General features: G+C 41.6%; 1 protein-coding gene across 1 annotated transcript in view; it reads left to right on the top strand.

Annotated features, from left to right (window-relative positions):
* EXOC4 (exocyst complex component 4) overlaps positions 1–22,433 on the top strand; it is a 408,335-nt gene that overhangs the window by 292,593 nt on the left and 93,309 nt on the right. The window contains exon 11 of the mRNA XM_027808507.2: positions 4,847–5,066. Coding sequence (XP_027664308.2) covers positions 4,847–5,066 — 220 coding nt within the window. The remainder of the gene's footprint in view (positions 1–4,846; positions 5,067–22,433) is intronic.

Here is a 22,433-nt window from a genome sequence, read left to right as displayed (position 1 = left end):
ATGGAAAGTGAATCAAAGCTGTTCCTCCAAGACTGCCTTCATGGCCCCTTTTTACAGTGAACTGTATCTCAAATTTCCCCCTTTGGAGAGTAAAAAGAAATTAGTAGGGTGTAAAAGGGCTCGGGGACACAGCCTTTCACCATTGCAGTGGTTTTGATTGAGATTTTGTTGGTCTTTTGGATTTACGCACATGCAGGTATGTCCACAACCAATTTGTTGGATCATGTCCAGACTTAACTTCCCTCATCCTTCACTTTATTCAAGTGCCAAAAATTTTTCTCTGCTTTGATTTGTACATGTTTTATATAAGTGTGACCAAAATGCTATTTCTTACCGTGTACACTGGTTCAGACACAGACATAAACAGTGATCTCTGGGATAGCTGTGGGTCAGATTGCTTTTTTGACATCTTAATAGTTACATGGGCAGCTTGGATGAGTAACACGAGAACATTTTTGGAACGTAATCTTAGAATATTTTTTTTTAGATGCTGTTAAACGTTTTTTTCTTTATAAAGACTGAATTCTGTTTGAATAACTTAACCAGCAGTATTTGAAATTTAAATAAATAAATAGCACAGTGTGTGACTGTGAATGTATGTGTATCTGTCTGCCAAGCAGAAAATAGAGAATATCTGTTAGGTCTTTAATGCCACCCAATACTTCCCATTTTAAAACCTTCATTTTCATTTTCTTACAATTTGGCAAGTCTTTATTTGCAACTGGGGCTAGATTCTTTTTTTTTTAAATGCGCCTAAACTACATTTCCTTTCTGAGAACAGAAGAAGAAACACATCATACATGTTGGCAAATTCCGGTGACCTTTTCTTCGGCTGAGAATTTGCATCTTCATATTTCTCAGTAAGAAGAACTTTTGTGTAAAGGGTGTGCCTTTTGCCATTCCTCTGAAAATACACCAAAATTTGGCTTAGTTATACACATTTGAAGAAGTCCAGTGCTCACAGTCTCGTGTAAGAGGCTTCCAGTTCATAGTGTCTGAAGTGCCTGATGGGCACGATCCTGCCCTTAGCTAACCAGGACAAAGCCAAGGGCAAGAACCTTGGAAAAGTGCTAGTTCCTGAGCCAAGGACTAGCTCCCTCACAGTGTTTTGAGGCTCCTGTACCTGTTGGGCTCCAGCTGCCTGGAGGAGGATGCTTCATGATGTAAGTGCTGAGAAGAGAGGAGAAACGATAGGATGAATGAGTGGGACTGGGAACCAAGACAAATAAGAGAACTGGTGGCCAAATTCCCACAAACAGGAGTCATGGGAGGAAATGAGAAGGCAGGAAGGATGAAGCTTGGAAGCGGTGCAGGCAGCCAGCCCCGTGGGACTTTGTGGCAGGAGTGTCTCACTTGGTGTCACAGTGATTCACGCAGGTGACAATTGGCTGCTGATGCATGGTTCTGCTGTCACACATCAGAGATTTGCTAAGTCCCAGCACTGTGACATTCACTGTCCAAACACTGACCGTCCTGTTCCTAGACAAGGATCTGCTGATACGAGCAATACTATGCCATTGTGTAATTAATAATTACACCATCATGTCATGCACAGCAGGCCAAATAAAAGTGACACAAGTGGCTCCAATCCTTGCTTTTCCAAACTTGTCAGTATTTGACTATGCATCCTTATTTCTTTTAAGAAATACATAAAATTAAGTTTTCCATTAGATTAAACTGCTCTTAATTGAATTCTGAATAATCCTCCTGATCCAGAACATGTAGGGTGTTTCACTGTTGCAGTGCAACGTGGTAGAAGGATTCTTGGTACAAATCTGCTGTACATCTGTATTCTGGAGCCTTGTGATGCTTGCTTGGGTACCCTGGCCATGTGCTCGGTGGGGTTTTCCTCTTGGTGGGGTGAAGGCTGGAGCTGTGCAGTGGCTGCCTTGGGTGTTCCATTTGGAGAGCAGATATGGGACTCATCCTGGCTGGTGAAAACACGGTGAGGTTATCTTTGAACCTCAGCAGATCATAGCGTTTTGGACCCCAGGTGTCTGTCTTTCAGGCTGTACTAAGTGGTAGTGTGTTTTTACCATTGGAGTGTCAAATTTATGAACTCTTAGGGCTGTTCCCTTACTGTATGACATGCTCTGACATCCATACTACATTTTTTCTTTACATTTTCTTTACTTTCATTTCCAGTAGAGATCTTTTGATTAAATGAAGACTTCAGAAATTGTCTATTTTTCATTACCATTATCATTTAATCAAGCTATCCTTGAACATTCAAACTTAAGGTCTTTCATCCATATCCTCCAGTCCTGCATGTCGTGCACAGTTTCAGTCTTAATAACTTTTTCCTGATATCGAGTTTAAATCTGCTTTCCTAAGCTCTTGACCATTTGTTCTTTTATCACAAGTGTTGCTGAGCACTCATAAAATCCCCTCTTGCAGAGTCATTTCTGTCTGGCAGCTTTCTCGTAATCTATGATTACCTTATGGTTCATATCAAGTAAAATAGGGATATATTTTTGATTCGTACCAGTATTAAGTGAACCACTGTTGTCTTGTCTATGCCAAGAAATGAAAGCCCATTAGAATGTGTCAACCACAGGACTTAGTTCTCTAATCAAGGTAAAGTTTGCTGGAGATTAACGCACAGGTCTTTAGGAGAGATCTGAAATGGTGATTAATGCCAGGTACTGGGAAACAAAAAATCTTGATTACACCTTTTGCTAGCACTGACCTTTCCTTCAGCATCGCACAAGCAATTTAGTCTCTGGTATAGGAATCACTTAGAAACACCATCCAACTGTTGTGGGATAAGGAGTTGCTGTAGGTCAGCACATCTGAGTTCTGAAAGTTTGCTGCTAGTTTGTCTGTGGCCATTCTCCCTCTAAAGTTTTCTTCTATTTATGTTGGTTTAGCCATTTTTAAGCACGTGCTGGATTTTAAAAGTGTTTAAAAGTTGTTCCCTTCAATGGAAGTTGTTGGTTTCAAATTCAAGCTGCTGTGCCTCTCCCTTCCCATCTGAAAGAGAGGTGTAATGGGATAATTCACTCTTTTTTTTGTTAGTTTTGTGCATTGAAAGCACCATATAAATAAGCTTATAAAGAAAGAGTAGCAAATTTATTGGCAGACATGAAAAGGTACGGTAAGTTAGTTCAGTATGGTCCCATCAACCTTGACAATGTTCCCTTAAGGACGTCAGTGGTTGTCACTCGAAGCTGGTGACATTAGGTCTGTTATTTCAGAGATCAGCTTTGTGCTGGTCTCTCTGCTCTTCCCAGATGACTCCACTGTCTCCCTGTTTTATAAAGCTGATTCACATTATCGATCTGTGAAAAACAGGAAATAAAATCACCATCCTTTGCACTTCTTTCCATGCAGCATCTCTCTTTGTAGAAGCAATCATCAAACTTAACTGTGAGTGGGTCGTGTCCCACCCCCCCACACACACCCCCGGAAGAAATAGCTGCATTGGCCCAAATGTGTCACTCTAGACTGATGGAGTCAACACTGCAGAGGCTTTAGGGAGCAAATTGTTCAGATTTAAAAGAAATCATGCTACAAAAATTGACAGCAGCTCCTCAGTCACTCCTCAGAATGGAAGCTGCTTCTTCTGAAGTGCTGAACGTGGAGGTAGAAAGTCACAGACAATTCAGCAGACCTTGTTGAAGTTTGGGAAAATAGTTAGTGGTAAGGCATCTTTAATACATGCTAACCACACTGTAACTGTTAGAGATGTCTCAGTTGCAGAAAGGGTCTTTCCTAGTGAAGAAGAGGTGGCTTTCAGGGTGAAGAAGGTGTTGCAACAAATATTGGGAGATCCAGTGTCAAACACTTGCTTCTGCTGCTGCTGTGTGAAACAAAAGTAAAAACAATCCCAGCCTGTCCAGGAGTGGGATTAGAATATAAACAATTGTGAGGCACTTGTGTGCATTTTTGAAGAGGGCTGTGTAAACGCCATACACGTTTCTCACTTTTGGACAATGTCTCAGTCCATTATGATTCCTGCACTCAATTCTTAATACATACAATTCCTAATATGTATAATACAATACAATTCCTAATGAGTACAGTAATTCTAATACATCCAGTTTTGGAAAGAACACTGATTTCATTGCTTCAGATGTAAGTTACAGAAATTACAAAGTAATTTCTAGAAGAAACTCCTGTGTGTTAAACAGATGGCATCACTCAGATAAAGATATTTTGCAGGAGGAGATGGCAAACATTTTGTGTTAAAATATTCCCAGAATCGGCATGCCTTTCTGCGTACACAGGAATGGGATCTTAGGATGAAACAATAATGCATAATAAAAATATAGTGTAATACAGACATACATAATGCAGTATGATGCCAGCATAATACATATGCATTGCTTTTTCAGTGTTACCCCTAGACGTTGAGCTGGAATATACTGCTGTTAAGTTCAGACATGGGGAACTCACCTGTGAGAATGGAATGACCACTCCCAGAAGGAACTCTGCCTTTTCAAAGGGATTTCTGGCATCCTGAATTTTTTATTATTTTTTTTTCAGTGGGGGGTGGGTGTTTTTAAAATACAGTCTTTCCAGTATGTCTTAAATAGAGCAGTCAGTGATTTTTGGACAAATAAACGCAAATCATGCCCAGGCTGTGGATTTTCACCAATCCCTCATTTTGTCTGTTCTCCAGCCATTGAATCTTTGTCTTGCCAGCTGTTGTCTTCTTTTTTTTTTTTTTTTTTTCTGAAGGCTACCTGATAGACCTTTTCTATTGTTCATGTCTCATGTTAGCTCAGTCTCTAGTCATTCCCCCCTGCTGGTGCTTAGCTCTGAAATGGCAAAGGCAACACTAACACTTTTAGAGTGACTACGTGGTATAACTACATTGCATTCTTCCCATTCTCTTTTCCAGATTTATCCAGGAGATAGAGCATGCCATGGAGCTTGGCCCAGCCAAGCAGTGTCCGCTCCGCGAGTTCCTCACCATGTACATCAAGAACATCTTCCTCAATCAGGTCCTGGCTGAAATTAACAAAGAGATTGAAGGCGTCACGAAGGCATCTGATCCCTTGAAAATATTGGCTAATGCAGATACCATGAAGATCCTGGGTGTGCAGCGGCCTCTTCTGCAGGTAGGAGCTGAGTGAACTGCCAGTACACCCCTTACCATCCATATCTAGCCCTGACCTGGCTATATATCCCACGACTAAAAACATGGACCTGTTGAGGCGAGTCCAGAGGAGGCCACGGAGATGATCAGGGGCTGGAGCACCTCTGCTAGGAAGACAGGCTGGGAGAGTTGGGGTTGTTCAGCCTGGGCTCTGGGGAGAACTTTTAGCAGCCTCCCAGTACCTAAAGGGGCCTACGAGAAAGATGGGGAGGGACTCTTTATCAGGGAATGTAGTGATAGGATGAGGGGGAACAATTTTAAAGTAAAAGAGGGTAGATTTAGATTAGGTATTAGAAAGAAATTCTTTACTGTAGGGTGGTGAGGCTCTAACAAAGGCTGCCCAGAGCAGCTGTGGCTGCCCCATCCCTGGCAGTGTTCCAGGCCAGGCTGGACGGGGCTTGGAGTAACCTGGGCTGGTGGGAGGGGTCCCTGCCCATGGCGGGGGGGCTGGAACTAGATGATCTTGAAGGTCCCTTCCTACCCAAACCAATCCATGATTCTAGGATGCTATGACCCACAAAATTTGCCTCAGCGTTGAGTTTGTAACTACGATCTATTGCAGTGTCATTGCTGGCATGCTCTTTCCTCTTCTGATCCCTGTATGCAGCCGTGTAGGTATATACGGGCTCTTACGTTTTGCTTGTATGTCTCTCCTCCTGTGTCACGCTGATGGCATCTTTGCATCTTGCCTGGCACGTGCCATTTGTAAAGCACCTTATAGCCATTACAACAAATTGATACCACCTTTCTTAAACAGCTACCTTAGAAGTTTATTTGCAAGGTTTCAATAGATTCAGCCTCCCCTAGAAGTTCTGGGGACACCTGCAAATTACGGAGCAAAGATGAGGTCTGCTGCCTCCCAGATGCAGCGTGTTTGTGATTGATGTGGTGCTGCTGCAGCAAGGCACCTGTGTTGCTTCCTCAGCCAGATAAGAGAGATTTGAGAGATATGGCTTATGAGGTTAGAGTATTTACGTGAGAAGTCTCTTTTGAAACAGCTTTTTTGAACTCTGATGTGGAGTAGTGATAATAGCAACAAGCACAGTTCTCTTCCCAACTGTATGGGTAACAGGACAGTATGGAAGCCCACCCCAAAAATCTGAATTATAATGATTTGCTGTGATTTGGGTCAAGCTCTTTTAATCCTTTTAAATTATTCCCTCTTATCTATAAAATCACATCTTCAGGGATGAATAATAATTGCAGAGTTCACAGGAAGTAGCACGCATCTCCCATGGTATATATGGCCGCTTCTATCTTAGTTTATAACTGTAAACCAAATGTCTGTTATAGTGCTGTATGGTAATAGTAATTACTGTTGTTGTTACTATTATTTGGGGGAAATCGCTAGGATTTTTGCATGTATTAATGGTCACTAATGCTTTGCTTGTCTGGGTGCCATGAGTATGGGCTGGTTCCTTCAGAGGCAAAGCAAAATTAGATTCCAGTGGAGAGTTTTCAGAAGCTTTTAGAGGTAAATAACTTCCTTAGAAGGGGGTCAGAAGTTTCTTTACATTGTTTAGAAAATCTCCATGAGTTAAAATAGTGTTTTGGACCAGCATGGCATCCCTGAACTGTTTCCTTCCCAAGGTACAGCTTTACTAGTCTTCTCAGAAATTCAGTTATCAAACCCAAAAAATGGTAGAGTACCACTCACTGTAAATAGCTACCAATATAAAAATAATTTCAGCCTCAATGTTCACTCAGCACACACCACATAAGATGAGAACAGAGCATTTTCCCAAGGGCAGGTTATGTCTGAACATCTTATGATGAGCCCTCTCGTGAGCTGACGGTGGATTTGATGGTATTTGTCTTTATTTCCCTTGACACTGCAAAAGTAGCGCCGAACAGGTGTAAGATGTTACAGCAAAGACACAGCAGGAGCGGTCACAAAACAAGATCAGAGTATTGAAAACAACTTTAATGAGAGCAGAAGGGGTTTCATAGATCAAGAACTCAAATGCATTGGCTGAGCAGGGATGGCAGGAGCACAATAGAGAGTGGCTGCACTGGGGAAGAAATTACACAGTACACCCTTGTTTTGCAGTTATCTGCGATGCTGGTAGTTCCTCACCATTGCAAGTGCCTATGAAAAAAAGAAATATGCCAAATCCATAACACATGTATAAGTCTTCCAAGACTTGATTTTCAGAACAGAGTTGAAAAAAATACATTTTAGGGCAGTTTTGGCTTCCACAACAGGGAAAGTATCTGAAGATTGAAACTGTGAGTTAGAATAGAAAGCAAAATTCCACTTATTCACAGTTTGAGGATTTTGTTGAAGGTGTTATTTGAAGTTTGTTTTGAGAGCTCTGGGAAAAAAATGGGTATGTTCTGTGTGGTATTTTGTATCGTTTGCCTTTCTTTTGTTTTCTCTTACGAGAATTAAACTAAGAACCCAAACTCAGCCTGTGCAGGCAGCTGACCTTACTGAGAGCTGGAAAGATTTTACAGTAATATTAACACACATGCTTTGGAGCAGGACCGTGGAGGTTGTTAACCTTACAAATTTGTTTTGGATTCTTAATGCGACAATGTATTTTTGTGGATTGTGGCATCATTCGTAGCCATGAAAATGTGTTCTATAATATAAATATATTTTCTTAAAGTTCATTTGGGGTTGAAGAGCCAGAATGGCTGGGAATTTTCTCGTCCAGTTCCTATAATTTGTTTCTCATGATGGATGGAAATCATTTTGAACTAGAATTATTCTTGGTCAAAATGTACATGGTCAGAAGGTCTGCCTGTTCCCGACATTATAGAAGGGTAATTTTGTGAAGGAGAAGAAAAATTGCTGCCTCTTTGAACCAAGTCATCCAAATAGCTTGCTAAAATAATTTTATTGATTTTACATTAAAAGAAAAAAAAGGCTATTTCTGCATTGACAGTGCTGGAGCCTGAAATCTTTGCCCTCATCACCTCATGGGTATGATGAAAATACAGTGTGTATTGTGAATGAGCCCGGCACCTCTCTCCCAGCACTGTGTTACATTTTCCTGTCTTGTGTCATTCATGGAGGTGTTCATGGTTCAACCATCCCACGCTTTTCTATCCTGAAAATCTTTCTGAAGCTTTTGCGGCAGGAGCTGGTGCTGTGATTTGAACATGACTCAAGAATTTATCAGTTCCCACTGCACAGGCTGGTAATAGCAGCTTTTTGATAACTATCGGCACACGCTTGAACTGAATTAGCTTATAGATAAGAGATTTTCTAGCATCCTGTGCCATCATGTCCTCACAGATGAATCATCCATTTCTGTAAAGATTATGCTTTAAAAAAAAATTATAGCCGCCTTTTGTAAATACTACATTTGACTGTGAGAATGGTCTTGTTTCCCGTTCTTCCACCCTTAAATGCAAAATATTGTAAATCCTTTTCCTTTTAAGAGGGACTGAATAACCATGAAACCAATTTGTCTCAAAATTATTCTGCATTAAATTTCAGGCTGTAATTGTTTAAATCAATACTAAATTAGGCTACAAGCAGTTCGACAGCTTCTCATAGCCTGTTCTTGTACAGTTCATGTCGAGGTGATAAATCTTTCCAGCTAGGTGGTCACTGCTAATACGGGCCTTAAAAATGTATTGCCCTGTCTTTGTCCAACAAAAACAGTGCAGGTTGCTTTGATCTTTCCACTCCATAGCCACAGAGGTGGGGTTTTCCTTTAAAGCATCAGTGCGACTGTTGTCTCTTACAGCAGTATTGTGTAGATGATGGGTGTAATAGATCGCTGGCCAAGCTCCAGTGGCTGAAAATCCAGCAAAAATCTCCTTAAAGAGTCAGAGTGTGCAGCTGTTTGCAGGATAATGACTTGCTGGAGCTGATTACCCCATTGCCTGCACTGCTTATCCCACGCATGAAGTCACTGGCTTGTGACCAAGGAGACGTCACTGGTAGCTTTGCCATGTTTTCTTCCTGTCAAATTACTGGTTATTAAGAAGAAGAATGGTCACAGTGAGTGGCATTTAAATAGCTCACCAGTAGTGGTGGGTGCATGCTTTGGTAGCGAGTGGATGTTATTATTTGTTAATGTAAACAAATCAGTTGTCTTTTCAGGCTGGCATCCAGCAATCAAAATCCGTTTAGGAGCAGACATGGCTGATCAATTGGGTTTTCCCATTCAAGGACAAGTATGACTTTTGAGGCAGCACCTGTGGTTCTGGTCCTCATATTTCAATGTTTTTTGCAGTGCCATGGTGTCTAAACCAGTATGAAGTGCTTTGCAGATGCCTTCATGTCTTGTGTGGTGCGTCTGTTTCCATTGTACAGGCAACAAGCCAAGAGGTTTAAGACGCACTGAATGAGTCCATGGCAGAATTTCTAGCTGCATCTTCTTTTCCAGTTTGAAATGAGAGGCAAAATTATCTCTCTGTGGGAGCCTGAATCTCCCTATTGCTTTCAATATTTCTTTAGATAATTTTTCCTTTGGGGGGAACATTTAGTGTGGTTATTGCCTTTTGTGGAAGCTTTTACAAGGCTCTCATGTAAGTTTTCTGCAGATATGTTAAGTTCTCCGCTGTGGCTGATCATGAAGCTCTAAGTTATGTAAAAGCAATTGCTAGCTTTAGGCAAACCGTTACAGAAGTTATTTGAAAAATCAAGTTTAACTTGCACATTCAGTAAAGCCTAGGTGGGAGATGGCTTTAAGTTGCATATGGCCATATTGAAGCAACACACCTTGCAGGCAGAATTATTTTCTTCCTTTCTGGATCTTAAGAAGCGAAGTCAGCTTTCACAAACCATCCCACAGATGTGACTCACATTTGACCTGAAGGAAACAGTTGCGTGTTTGAGGTCTCTGTAGCCTATTAATCCCTGCAGTCGCTGGGCATCTCTTCCATAGATGGGTGCAGTCTTGTGTTGGAGTTGGCCAGAATCTGTATAACCCTTGTTTTTTCAGCACTGAATCCAAGTTAATATTCCCTATCTCTCATGACCTGAGGCTCAACACCAGGTCTTGGCCATGTGGTTTCTATCTAGAACATGTGAGAACCATTCTCCTATTTAAACAAACTTTTTGATCTGGTAAACAGAACATGCTATATTAGAATTTCACACCACAGAGAGAAGTAAAATCCTAAGTCTTGTTTGAAAGCATTGAGAGGTGGGTGCAAAATGTCTTTGATCATGGTCATACCTGAGACCACCAACTTGTTTTGTTCACCTCAACAAGTATCTGACATATGACCACAATTTTTGGCCCATACCAACACAGATTGGATTTGAACATCATAAAGGTTGGTTTACTATTATTTTCAGATCTTTAATAACCATATTTTTAATATTTATATACCCACTATAATAGTTCTGTAATTATATTAGTTGAAAGGGGCCTGTGGAAGTTGGTCTTATCTGCCTGAAGCTCTGGGCCAGAACCAAAGTTTGGCCAACAACAGATCAGGTCAGTCATGGCTTTTTCACAGTATGTCTTGAAAACTTCCAGAGATGGAGATTGAGATTGGATATTAGGAAACATTTCCTCACGGAAAGGGTGGTCAAGCGTTGGAACAGGCTGCCCAGGGAGGTGGTAGAGTCACCATCCCTGGAGGGATTAAAAGACGTGTAGATGTGGCACTTAGGGACATGGTTCAGTGGTGGACTTGGCAGTGCTGGGTTAATGGTTGGACTCTTAAAAATCTTTTCCAACCTAAACAACTCTGTGATTCTATGGAGATCCTTTGGGCAACAGTTCTGCACTGCTGTCCTGCTGGAAGGCTTTCTCCTAGCCACAATTTTTGGCTGCGGTTCCTTATTATGTCCCATATGTGATATATAGAACAGACCAGGAGTCATCAATTAAATCATATATTATTTTTCTTTGTGGAAACGTGAAGCCTACAAACAGTACAGCTCTTCAACTGTGTAAGTTATGTTAGGTATGAAGCAGAATAACTAATCCAATGACTACATTACAGCCTTCACACTTGTACCTGCGGTAGAATCTGGTAATCTCTGCTTTAAATTATTCCAGTGTTATTAAAATACACCTCCCTAGGGTCAGTCTAGCCACAATGGTCTTGACAGTACTAGAGATGAAAGTGTGTGTGGAGGGTTTGTATCAGTGAGTCTAATCAAAAGGTGTTACAGGCAAAACACACTAGTTAATAAAAAAAGATCACCTAGTCTGGCATCTCTTAGCAATCACATTGTGCTTTTGATTAGTAGATTTTAAATGTTGTTTCAGTAATTTGAATTAATTGGTAAAATTTGCTATTCAAAGACTGCCTTTCTAACATGGCTTTATCTCTCAATTGACGTCTTTATAGTGCATCAGCCAACATCATTCCTTGGGTCCAAGAGCTAATACTTCAGGGTGAACTCATGTCATTAGCTTTGCACGCTCAGGGTTGTGTCTGCCAGATTGTTTTAGAAGATGACCTGAGCCAGAAAAGCTCTATTTCCAACCTTAAGCTCTGAGCAAAAGCGATGACCATTGCTTGTCCTTGGGAACCAGCAGCTTCAGGTTGGAAAAGCATAACCTCCTGAGCTTGTGGTGCTGAGAAACCTGGTTGGAACGGGGTCAGACCTTCTGTTTTCGGGGTGGGTTGGAGGGTGCAGACTGGCTGCTGTCTCTTTTGATCTTTCTGCAGCAAGATTTTTTGGTGGACAAGGCAGAGAGAAGTAATGGTTTCTGACACATCTGCTGACAGGGACTGAACTGCATTAGCACTCTGTCAATCCCATCTTCTAAGAGCTGCCTTTTTTGAGACCTGTTTGACTTTACTGGCTATCAAAGGCAGCCTCCGTTTTTGGCCTGCATGGGAAGAGCAGGAGGCAGCCAAGGGAGAGGCGAATAGCTGCATGGCCAACGTGAATCCGCTGGGATCAGCAGCTCTAAGGGAGCAGAAGGGGCATTAAGCCCCCGAGGTCACTCTGGGAGCTGGAATGGATGCAAGGAGAGGTTGACTTTGCCTCTGTGTATTTCCTGTCTTTCTCTTGTGTTTCTGGTCATTAGTCCGATAAGTGAGACTCACACCAAAGTGGAAAGAGAAATATACTCCAATTCTTGCATGCTGGAGATGGCTAAGGGGGGGAGGGGAAAAAAAAAATAGCTGTCACTGTCTGCTTGGCCTTGAAGATTGACATCTCACTAGCAGGTCCTGTCTGTGTCATTGCAATTCCCTGTACAGCTGGATTAATCCTGTCTCCATAAATGCAGTATTTATTGAGCTAGTAGGGCTTTTAACCCTTTTCTTTTGTTGTTGAATTAATACGAGGTTTTAGGGCAATGGGAGAAACATGCATAGTCTGCTTCCTTCTTTCCCATTATTTGTAAGAGTATTTTATTGTGAAACCCTGTGATCGTCATGCATGCAACGATTTCTGGCTTGGCTAGAACTTAACAAGACTATGCAACAATTCACGTAGGGAGGCTGTGGGAGATGCACCAGCATGGTTCGGGGAATGTCCCTGCAGCGCTGATCAAATCAGCTCTCCCAGTGCTGTCAGTGAGAGGCATAGGAGGGTCCATGTTTTACAGGATTAACCCTTTTGAAGGTCCTTGCTGTCATGGAATTTACAGTGTTCACCCTCACCCTGAATTGTGCAGCTGTTTTTCAGTAGCAGTTCATTGAGTAATCACTACACAGGTAAAACCACTAAAACTTTCTTCTAAGTTATTTTGATTTTAATTTTTTTCTCCTTGCCATTGTTATTTTTTTTCAGAAGGTGAGAGTAAAGCACGTGTCTGTCTCAGCCTCAGTCACAGGCCTTGATTGATTATTTTAATTACCAAAACAGCCCAGACAGGGTCCTTCAGCGGTAATATTGTGCTCATAAATCCTCATTTTGCTCCACATGGCTGGTGTCAGAAACAGTTCCTCTTATCTTTCTGTCCAGAGGAGAAGCCATTTAGCTTGGCCACCCTCCTGTTTGTTTGAAGTCTAAGCTGCACATTTCTCATTTGCAACGTAGTTAAGCATACAGCATCCATGTCAGGAGAGCACATCCCTGTGATGTGGAGGCAGAGCTGGCCTTCTCATTAACCTAAGGGTACTCCTGAAAAGTAAGTGTGAATTCTCAGATACAGCTACCACAGAAGTCACACTTCACCCAGCCTTCCTTTTTCCCTCCAGCTGCCTTTTTTCCTAGGTGTTTCTTCAATTTTAAACCAGTGTTTTGAATTTGCTGTGGTTGTTTCTGTGATGGATGGACATAGCTGCAGTGTCCAGGAGGCTCTTAGCATCCACTTGTGAGTACCTACAAAGAAAGTCTGATGAACTTCATTTAAAGGAGATCCATATCGCTCCATTGCCAACAGCCCTCTAGGAGCTTCTTTCATAACTATTTTTTCACTAAGAAAGTTTAATTACTTCCCTTTTCGAAACACAGCAGTGGTAGAGTTTGGGGTCTTGGGCATTTTTGACTCTCTGCATGCATTAGCTGAAGCGCAGATATTTTTTCCCTTCCCTCTGCTTGGTTTGCTTCATGAATCCCAAATTCAGTCTGTAACACAATCTCATGCAATGTACTTTATAGATGGCTTCAAGAGAAGAAACTTCCTATGTTCTTGCCAGGCTCATTGAAAGTCACATTCCTCCCTGCTCCACCCCACCCCCCACCCCGCATTTGAAGCCTGGGCCCATTTCATTTAGGAAGAATAACTCTAATTTCTAGTTTTTGAAATGTTTTCCTAATCAGAAGTGCTGTATGAGAAGAGCCATCGCATTTTAAATAATTGATGGCTACTTTATTGAGTTGTCAGCACTAATTCATCCTCCTTTTGAAGTGCTCAAATGTTCAAAGGAGTAATCCTTTTAGAACATGCTCATTTTTTGAAGAAAAGTTCATTTTTATAATTACTTTTTTTTTTCCACTGCGGAATGTAATTGTAGCTGTGCAGTGAGGGGGAGGGATGAAGTACCTTCCAGCTCACACAGGCTCTAAAATACCTTTATTACTACTTTTGCTGCTAATTTCTCTGCCTCCCTCCTTTTGCAGAGGTTTAATTATACCTGTTTTAAAAGTGCATTTTGAAATATGACACCTAGTTCTCATGGAGAACAAAAGATAGATTAATCTATTGTGAAAAGGAAGGGTAAAGAAGCTCTATTTTTTATTTTTTTGTCAGGGGCTGCCTGTCCCTGACAAGCAGCATTCACTGGGAGGATCGCAGAGTAGTAGCTGTGATTTTGAAGGAAGGGACTTGTCAACAGAAGAATTAAAAAAATAAAAAACAGATGTAGAGATGATGCGATCAGAGTATTCCTTCTTGCATGGTGGGTTTCCCCTCCTGCCCTCAGCTGGCAGAGAAATAGGTTCTTGCTAGAGTGTATAAACTTTTCTAGCAGTTTAAACGTTAACAGCACTCTAATTTACATCTGAAAGAACTGAGAGAAGGCAATAAATTAAAAGTTTCCCCTCCTGGTACTAATCTGTAAACAGACTTTTTCCATTTCAGAAAAATAAAATAAAATAATAGTTTTGCTCACACACACAAAACTGTCAGAACGCTAATTTTTTTGCAAATGATCTGCTTTTGTGCTGTGATTTTTACTTACGTTACAGAGGATAAAAGCTTTTCCCTTGCATCACCTGTGCAGCTGTTGGGTGGTGCTGCAGCCCCAGTTCTGGTCATTGTGAGCCTGATCATGGACTCACTGGGGAATGTAAACCACTGGGATGAGCTCTTTAGTTAAAATATTCAGAGACCTTGTGTCTCTTTGAAGTAAACTGCTACATGGAGTGAAAATAGAGTAAAATGATAAAACTTCATGAGAGAGACATGCCCCAGGCTGTGTTCTATTTTAATTAATTAGGTGCTGATTATAGCTGCTGGAAAAAGTAAAGACAAGAGAGAATTGAAAAGCATTGAATTTGTGAAGGTGGTATCCTAGATTCTGATCTTAGCTAACCTTGAAATCAATCAAGTTATACGGGATTTCCTCCAGTGTGAGATGAGATCCATCCATTAGGTCGAAATAGTGTCTGTAGTCAGTCACTTTAAACGTTAAAGGACAGAAAAAGATACGGTCATTCAGGTGCGTCCAACTCCTGTTTGCCTGAATAGCATCTGCCTCAATAACCTCTTGAGACACATAGAATTAAAAGAAAATCAAGCTTGAAAATTAAGCAACCCAAACGTTCAAGCCTCCAAGGGAGCTCCAAGACAATTCTAGCAGAAGGCACTGAGATTTCTGTGCTTAACTGTATTTTTTTCACTTGCAGGCAGTGTCAGAAACTGTATTAAGGGCAGGTTGGTGATAAGTTACACACTCCTCTTTGGTATTAACATTGCATTTCATATTTAATTCCTGCTCTGTTGTTTTACATGGTACTTCACTGGCCACAAAATTATTGTTAAAAATATTATTAAACACCATTCTTCTAGTTAGACACTTCAAAATAGTCATAATCATAGAATCATTTAATCATACAATAGTTTGGGCTGGAAGGGACCTTAAAGACCATCTAGTTCCACCCCCTTCCAGGGGCAGGGACACCTTCCACTAGACCGGGCTGCTCAAAGCCCCGTCCAGCCTGGCCTTGAGCACTGCCAGGGATGGGGCAGCCACAGCTGCTCTGGGCAGCCTGTGCCTCACCACCCTCATGGTAAAGAATTTCTTCCTAATATTAAATCTACTCTCTTTCAGTTTAAAACCATATACCCCCTTGCCCTGTTGCTACAGGCCCTACTAAAAAGTCTGTCCCCATCTTCCTTATAAATCCCCTTTAAGTATCAAAAGGCCACCATAATGTCTCCCTGGAGCCTTCTCTTCTCCAGGCTGAGCAACTCATTGGCCTAGAATTAACTGCCAAGATGCACAGGAGATGTTGCAATATTGCTCTCATCCAGGTGCTAGTCAATCATTGATCTGAAAATAAAACTACGTGTGTTTTGATTCTTCCTAGAGTCACCTAAAGAACTGTTTCCTACCCTCTCAGCAGGAACACTTTGGCTTTGCTCTTTGCATTGCCACTGATAGGATAAAGTCTGCAAACCATCATGGAATGGCGTCGGGTTCCCATGGGTGATGTAGGAAAACTGTGTTGCCATGTGATAGCTGCACTTGCAGACTCATAGGAATGTAGATTTGGAAGAAACGTTCAGAGAAAACCATTCCCAGATTGGCATGGGAGATCTCATTGTAGAGACAATCTTGAAACAAAGCTCCACCTGGAAGGCAGCTCTTTTGCTGTCCCTTGCTTCTCCATTTAAAGCCCTTTTTCTCATATCCAGGTTAAAGGTAGCAGCCAACACTGACCATTTATTTTGTGCTTTGGACTGCTGCTGTGACAAAAGCAATTTTTTGGAATTCAGATTCATTCCTTTTAATATTGCTTGGTATTTGGGCATTTGGCATTGATGAATTTGTGTACTAGATGGTGCCTGTTTTCTGGTTTGTAAAGCCAATCACAGCCTGCAGGAGTGTGCACAGTAGCAGCCAGAACATTATCCAGATTTCATCTCTAGTGCTTAGTCTGAAGTCTAGGAAGTCTCGCAAAACTAATAATAATCAGAATAATAGTTCTTACATTGGTAGCGCTTGGGGAGTAGCCACATGCTTTAGACAGGTGAATTTTCTTATTTTTGCAGATAGAAAAGTTTATACTACAACAGAGGTGTGGGTTTTTCATGAGCTCCTCAAAGACTTAACGAACAGGCTGTCGAAGAGTCACCAACAGCCCATGGCTTCCTAATTATTGTTGCCTTTTCAAATCAGTGGACCATGCTATTTTTAAGAGTGTTCATGCTCAGAGCAACATCAAATGCTTGTGGCCATGATGATGCTTTTTAGCCCTTCCTATAAACCATCTGCCAACAACCACTGGAAGGGACAAGGAATGGGATTTAGAGCAATCACCATGCCACAAAGCAGAGGCTGAACTATCAAAAAAAAAAAAAAAAAAGAGAAGAGGTTAAAATAAAGCAGCTGATGTTCTGGAAATAAGAACCTACTGTTAGATCAGGGAGGAATATCCTTTACAAATGGACTTAGGCAAGCAGTATCTACCTGCTGTTGAGTGTAGACCAACAAATAGCTGGAGGATATCAGGGCTTACTTGGTCTTTTTGGTTCTTAAAAATAATTTGGCAACACTTAGATGGTTTGTCAAGCCAACGAAATCTCGTTTTATTGGAATGAATTGCCTGTGTGTATATGAGTGTATATTGATGTTTCTGTATTGCAGCCTCAAACCGGTAATATGGGCTAGGCATCTCTTAATTGCATTTAGCCTTGCGTTTCACAGCTGGGCTGAAGAGTGGCCAGAAAAGCTGCATTCCATCAAGTCAGGTTTCAAGTGAGGAGGAACGAGTCCTTCTGCTAATTTTTTTCCATTAATAAATCACCAGGACCATAGCACTGGAGATACAAAGAGCTGGTTGAAGTTTTGGAAAGGAGAGAAGGACTTTTCAAATCAAAATGTTCATTTGCCAGTGAGCTAATGCAAAGAGTGTAACCCAGGAGTGGATATACTCAGGCAGGTATGTTTGGGTGTCTGGAAAGATGTGAGCTTCCAAATAAAGTCCATTTTTTATATAATAGGAATAATAGTTCTTGAACATCAAACAGTCCAGCCTTGAAGAGAAGAAGTTTTTGCTGAACATTGGTCTTAGTCTGATATATTTTTATAGTCTTTTAAAAAAACAGCAAGAAATTGCCCTAGTGGAGCTGAGAAAGTGAATTCCCCTGATAGTCTGCAGCTAGTTCAGTGCTCCAACTCCTTTCTGCATGATTGGAAAGGAAGAGTTTGGGGCAGGGATCAGACAATAATGCCAAATGTGCAGCAGCATGGAGCCTTCCAGAAACCGTCTAAAATACATATATCTGTATATTTAATCTTAGTTAGTTACGGTAGCTTGAGCTCCAAGGTACTGAGCTGTGAACAGTGGAGGAGGGAAGAGGGGAAATGTGTGCTGATGGTACTGACAGGTCGTTGGGGTAGACGTGAGGTTTTGAATCCCTTTGAGATCTTCTCCAAATACTCGGGGGGGTGGGGCAGGGGGCGGTTTGAGCCACCTTCACTTTTGTGCAATGTGCCTTTCCCCCAGGCTGCTTCCCCAGTCTCCTCTTTCGGTATTTTTATGTGGGTATCAGCTTGGCTTTTTTCTTAAGAAGTGTATTTCCACCCTGTATTGTTTGGCACTGATCCATATTTAGGTAATGAGAGAGGTTGTTTTCCCTCTGATGAGGAGAATGGTTTAAAATGTTTTTCTTCTAATAGGTTAGCAAGTGTTGAAATTGATGTAATGAAATAATGACAGGGGAGCATCTCTCCGTGAGTTTACTGTGGTGGTGAAAAACATTCTTCTTGACAGGCTTTGGGTTTTTCTTCTAGGTTTATTCCCTTGCACTTGCTCTTTTGTTTTGCTCTGAATAATCAAACAGCTCTTGAAGGCATAGGGTGGCCTTAAGGAAACACTTTTAAGTCCAGGCTATCTCCACTAGCCAGTACCATCCAGACCAACCTCAGTTACCAGTACCAGATCTGTACTTGACTGCTTGGTTTGCAGGAGATGGTTTACATCATTGCCTCTCCTGTTCCCCTTTTCCTTCTGTAAACCCCCAGTGACTGGTTATAACTTGTAGCCATGACATAATTTAAGGTTATTTATAGATTATTCCTTACTTGCAATCTTAAGTTGCATCATTTCTTGCAGGTGGTAACACAAGGCTTCAAGAGAGATTTGAATGAAGGTGGGGATGGCCTGGCTGGTCAGTGGAGGATTTTCTGTGCATAAGAAAAAGTGTAAAAATCTTGAAATAATTATACTGGAGATAGATAAATGACACATTCAAGATTAGTGTTGACGCCACAGGAGGATGCAACACAAAAGCAGGCAGCGATGTAATGGCCAGAAGGGAACAGAGCGTGTTTGGCCAAGGAAGCTGTTCAGTTCCCATCCCTACTGTAGATTTATTTTGTGCATTCAACTTTTTTAAAAGGCTACTAAAACTCAGCTCCAGGTCCAGATTGTGAGATAACCTTTTCTCTTTTTTGCACTGGAATCTGGAGGAATGGTAGGGAACTTGGGAAACAGCCATTTGGAAAGTTTATGGCAGCACACGCAAGGAGCAGGTATTCACACAGCGGCTTGATAGCTGAGTTTGTCATACAAGCTCAGGTCAAAATCAGCTTGTCTGGGTTCGTTTCTTTACATCTGATTGAAGATGCTGACTTTGGGTTGCATATGTTGCTAGCAAAAAGGAGCTGATTTTATTTTGTTTGATGCTCTGGTTTCATAGAGCAGGTCAGTGTAGACAAGGTCTAGCAGGGACGGGGGAAGGTTGTGACAGAAGTTTATGGGTCGATCCTTAAATCTTCGCTTCAGGAGATTGACATCCACAGGCGATGAAAAGGAATAGAGGAAAATTTGCACAGGCAGGGGTGAAGAAGGATAGTATTTGGGAGCTGACAGCCTTCTATGGGTGGACTTTCAATGAGAGCATCCTCTCCAGGATGTGCAGTTAGCTGTCCAAGGCCCCTTCCCTGCCTCATGTCCCACCTTGCTGAGCATGTCAGACAACATCAGGCAAGTCCACAGCTGCTTGCTGGACCCATGTCCTTGCAATAATTAGAGGTCATTTATGACAAGAGTTAGTTTGTGCTACTAAATTATTTTTTCCATTTAATTGCATAATAAAGCAGGAGTGATCCATTTTTTAGAACCTTTATCACGGTAAAAATAGCAGTCAAATCACAATCTGGAGTGTTTTTCACTCTTGCGATCTGTTCTTTTCAATCAGGTGACTGTCCATACCTGCTCTCTCTTAGCTTTCCCGTCAGTTTATGACCATATGAAGCCTCCAGCATCTTTCCTGGTTTATTTTTATGTATCACACTCTTAGGAAAAGAAAATGAAAATAGTAGGAGCAGAGAAAACTTGAGTACTGTAATTGCTTTTTCAATCAATTGTAGAGAACTGCTGTAGGAACTAAATGCAAGAGCATTTAAAAATATGTTTATGTTTCCAGCTTATTGCAGGAAAATGCTCAAATCTCTTTCCTGCTGTCTTCTGTCGTAGATATCCTTGGTGCAGCAAATTATTAAGAACATGGTGGGAATATTTCGGTAAGGCTGGTGGAAACTGGTCAATAAAAGCATGCTTTGCGCTGACCCTTCTGGGACCTTTTGTGTATTTTGCTGTAAATGGATTAGCAGCATTTTTCTTGGGTGACGTTTATAAATTGGTTCTGCGTGAGATACGCTGGGTCACAACACAGGGTGAAACCCTCACTTTCTTTATTCTGTTTACTCCACAATCACTCACTGAATTTTCCCTAGCTAAGGAGGTCTGCAAAGGCAAACATCAGAATTCTTTATTCTTTACCATCAGAGCGGTGAGACACAAGCACTGGTTGCCCAGAGCAGCTGTGGCTGCCCCATCCCTGGAAGTGTTCAGGGTCAGGTTGGACAGGGCTTGGAGCAACTTGATCTAGTGGAAGGTGTCCCTGGACAGGTGGAACTAGATGGTCCTTAAGGTTCCTTCCAACCCAAACCATTCTATGATTTGTCCTGTTTCCAGTATTGACAAGCAGCTTTGTGTATCGCCAGCATCAGGAAATGGGAAGGGACATCTGTGTCGGTGGTGGCCACAGGGCTACAGAGTTCCTGGAACGGAGAGGAGAGGCTTGAAGATCGTGGTTTCAGGTTAAGGGAGAGAGGAGAAGGGACCATGTATTTGGATAAATGCCTGATTGCAGCTCAGTTCATGATGTTGCCATTTGAGTCTTCCCTATGATAAGGAAACTCCAGGGATGACTCAAAAACTTTCATGTTGAAGGTTTCCCGTAAAAAGACATTTTAATCAAAAGTTAATCTTCTAGTGCCCTAAGTGACATATACTTTTAGGGGGTTATTAAATAGCAGTTTTCAAACCCCATCAGTAGAGTGCACTGGGGGCTCTTGGGGCTTGGTGCAGGTACCCTGTGAGGGAAGGTGCAGTACTTCAACTCTGAATTGATGTATATTGGGGTAGCTTAAGGTTCCAATGATGGAAGATCTGTAGCTCAGGACTAAGGTGTGTTGGCAGATGAAGGTGAATGGGTCTGGTAGTGCATGCCAAGCAGAGGTTTGCCCAAAGCACATATATAAATAATACTTTCATGAGTACTTACATCCACATTCATCTAGCACAGAGATAATGAGATTTCTATGTCTCCCATACATCCTTTACATTTAAGTCAAACATGTCAGCAAAAGATTGAATACATTGTAGTTAATGGGGCTACCTTTTGGGTAACCACAGAATTACAAAGGTAGCTTCTCAGAAATGTATCATTCACAGTGAGTATTATCTAAGATGTTTGTTAATGTGTCAATGAAATTTAGGTACAGCTGCTGGAAAATACATTTTATCAAACTGTTGATATTGGATTTTGTGAGATGAGGTAGTATTTTGGTTTCAGTTCTTCTGATTTTATTAGAAACGAACTATTAAAAAAAAACATCTGATGTGGGTTCAGTTTGCATTTGTTCTTGTTGCTCTGCTGCAGGGCTCAAACAATGCAACAGAAGGAGCCATCAGGAGTTCTCACTGGGGGTAAGATAACCACTTATCTCCAACAGGGACCTAATATCACCCAAGGAGTCTCCAGAGCTGAAGGAAGTGTATTCAGGAGGACTTTGGGGGACACAAAAACATGTTCTGGCTTCTTGGAGCAGATTAGGCATTGCTGAGAAGCTGGCTGAGAGCATGGCCAGTGCAGAACTGTGCCCTGGTAATGAGATCACTCACCTGCCTGCCTGGCCCCATGTGCCCCACTGACATGGCATAATGAGAAAGATAAAAAAGTCTGGCAAGCTGTAATTTTATCATGTTGATTCTTGTGAGCTTTTTCTCCTTTCTTCATCTTTTAGAAAGCCTACTTGACATGGGGTGTTTCCCAATATAATCTCAATGCAGCAGAGCTTCCTCGTGGTCATTTCCACATTCTCTATCATACTGACATTATTCGGGGGTGGGGGGAAGAGAAGTGCTTTATAACCTCTTATATTACTTGCTGTGAATTTTAAAATTCATTATTAATTATGACAGTGTAGATTGAGCCAGTGTCTTCTGAAAGCTCTAATAAACATGTGGCAGAAAATTAAAATTACATGGCTGAATGAGTTACTGCCCCCAGCCATCTGCCCTGTCCCTTCAGTGGTTGTTGCTAGAAAGGTGAGGATATCTGATCCACTTCTGAATCCATTGCTGAAAGCCTCTGGTTTTCATTATATTTTCATGCAGGCATGGCCTGATCTCAGTTTATCTTAATATGTGATGCAGAGTTCTGTGAAGGTTTGGGAGCAGATACAGGCAGGTGAGACATCCTTAGATTGTGCTATTGAGTGGAGTGGAGGAGATAGCATGGCTGTCTGATTTTAACCCATCATCTCA

This window comes from Falco cherrug, chromosome 5 (assembly GCF_023634085.1).
Source record: "Falco cherrug isolate bFalChe1 chromosome 5, bFalChe1.pri, whole genome shotgun sequence".
In the NCBI taxonomy this organism is placed as follows: Eukaryota; Metazoa; Chordata; class Aves; order Falconiformes; family Falconidae; genus Falco; species Falco cherrug.
Note: the sequence above shows the minus strand (reverse complement) of the source record. Positions and strands in the feature narration are given on the sequence as shown.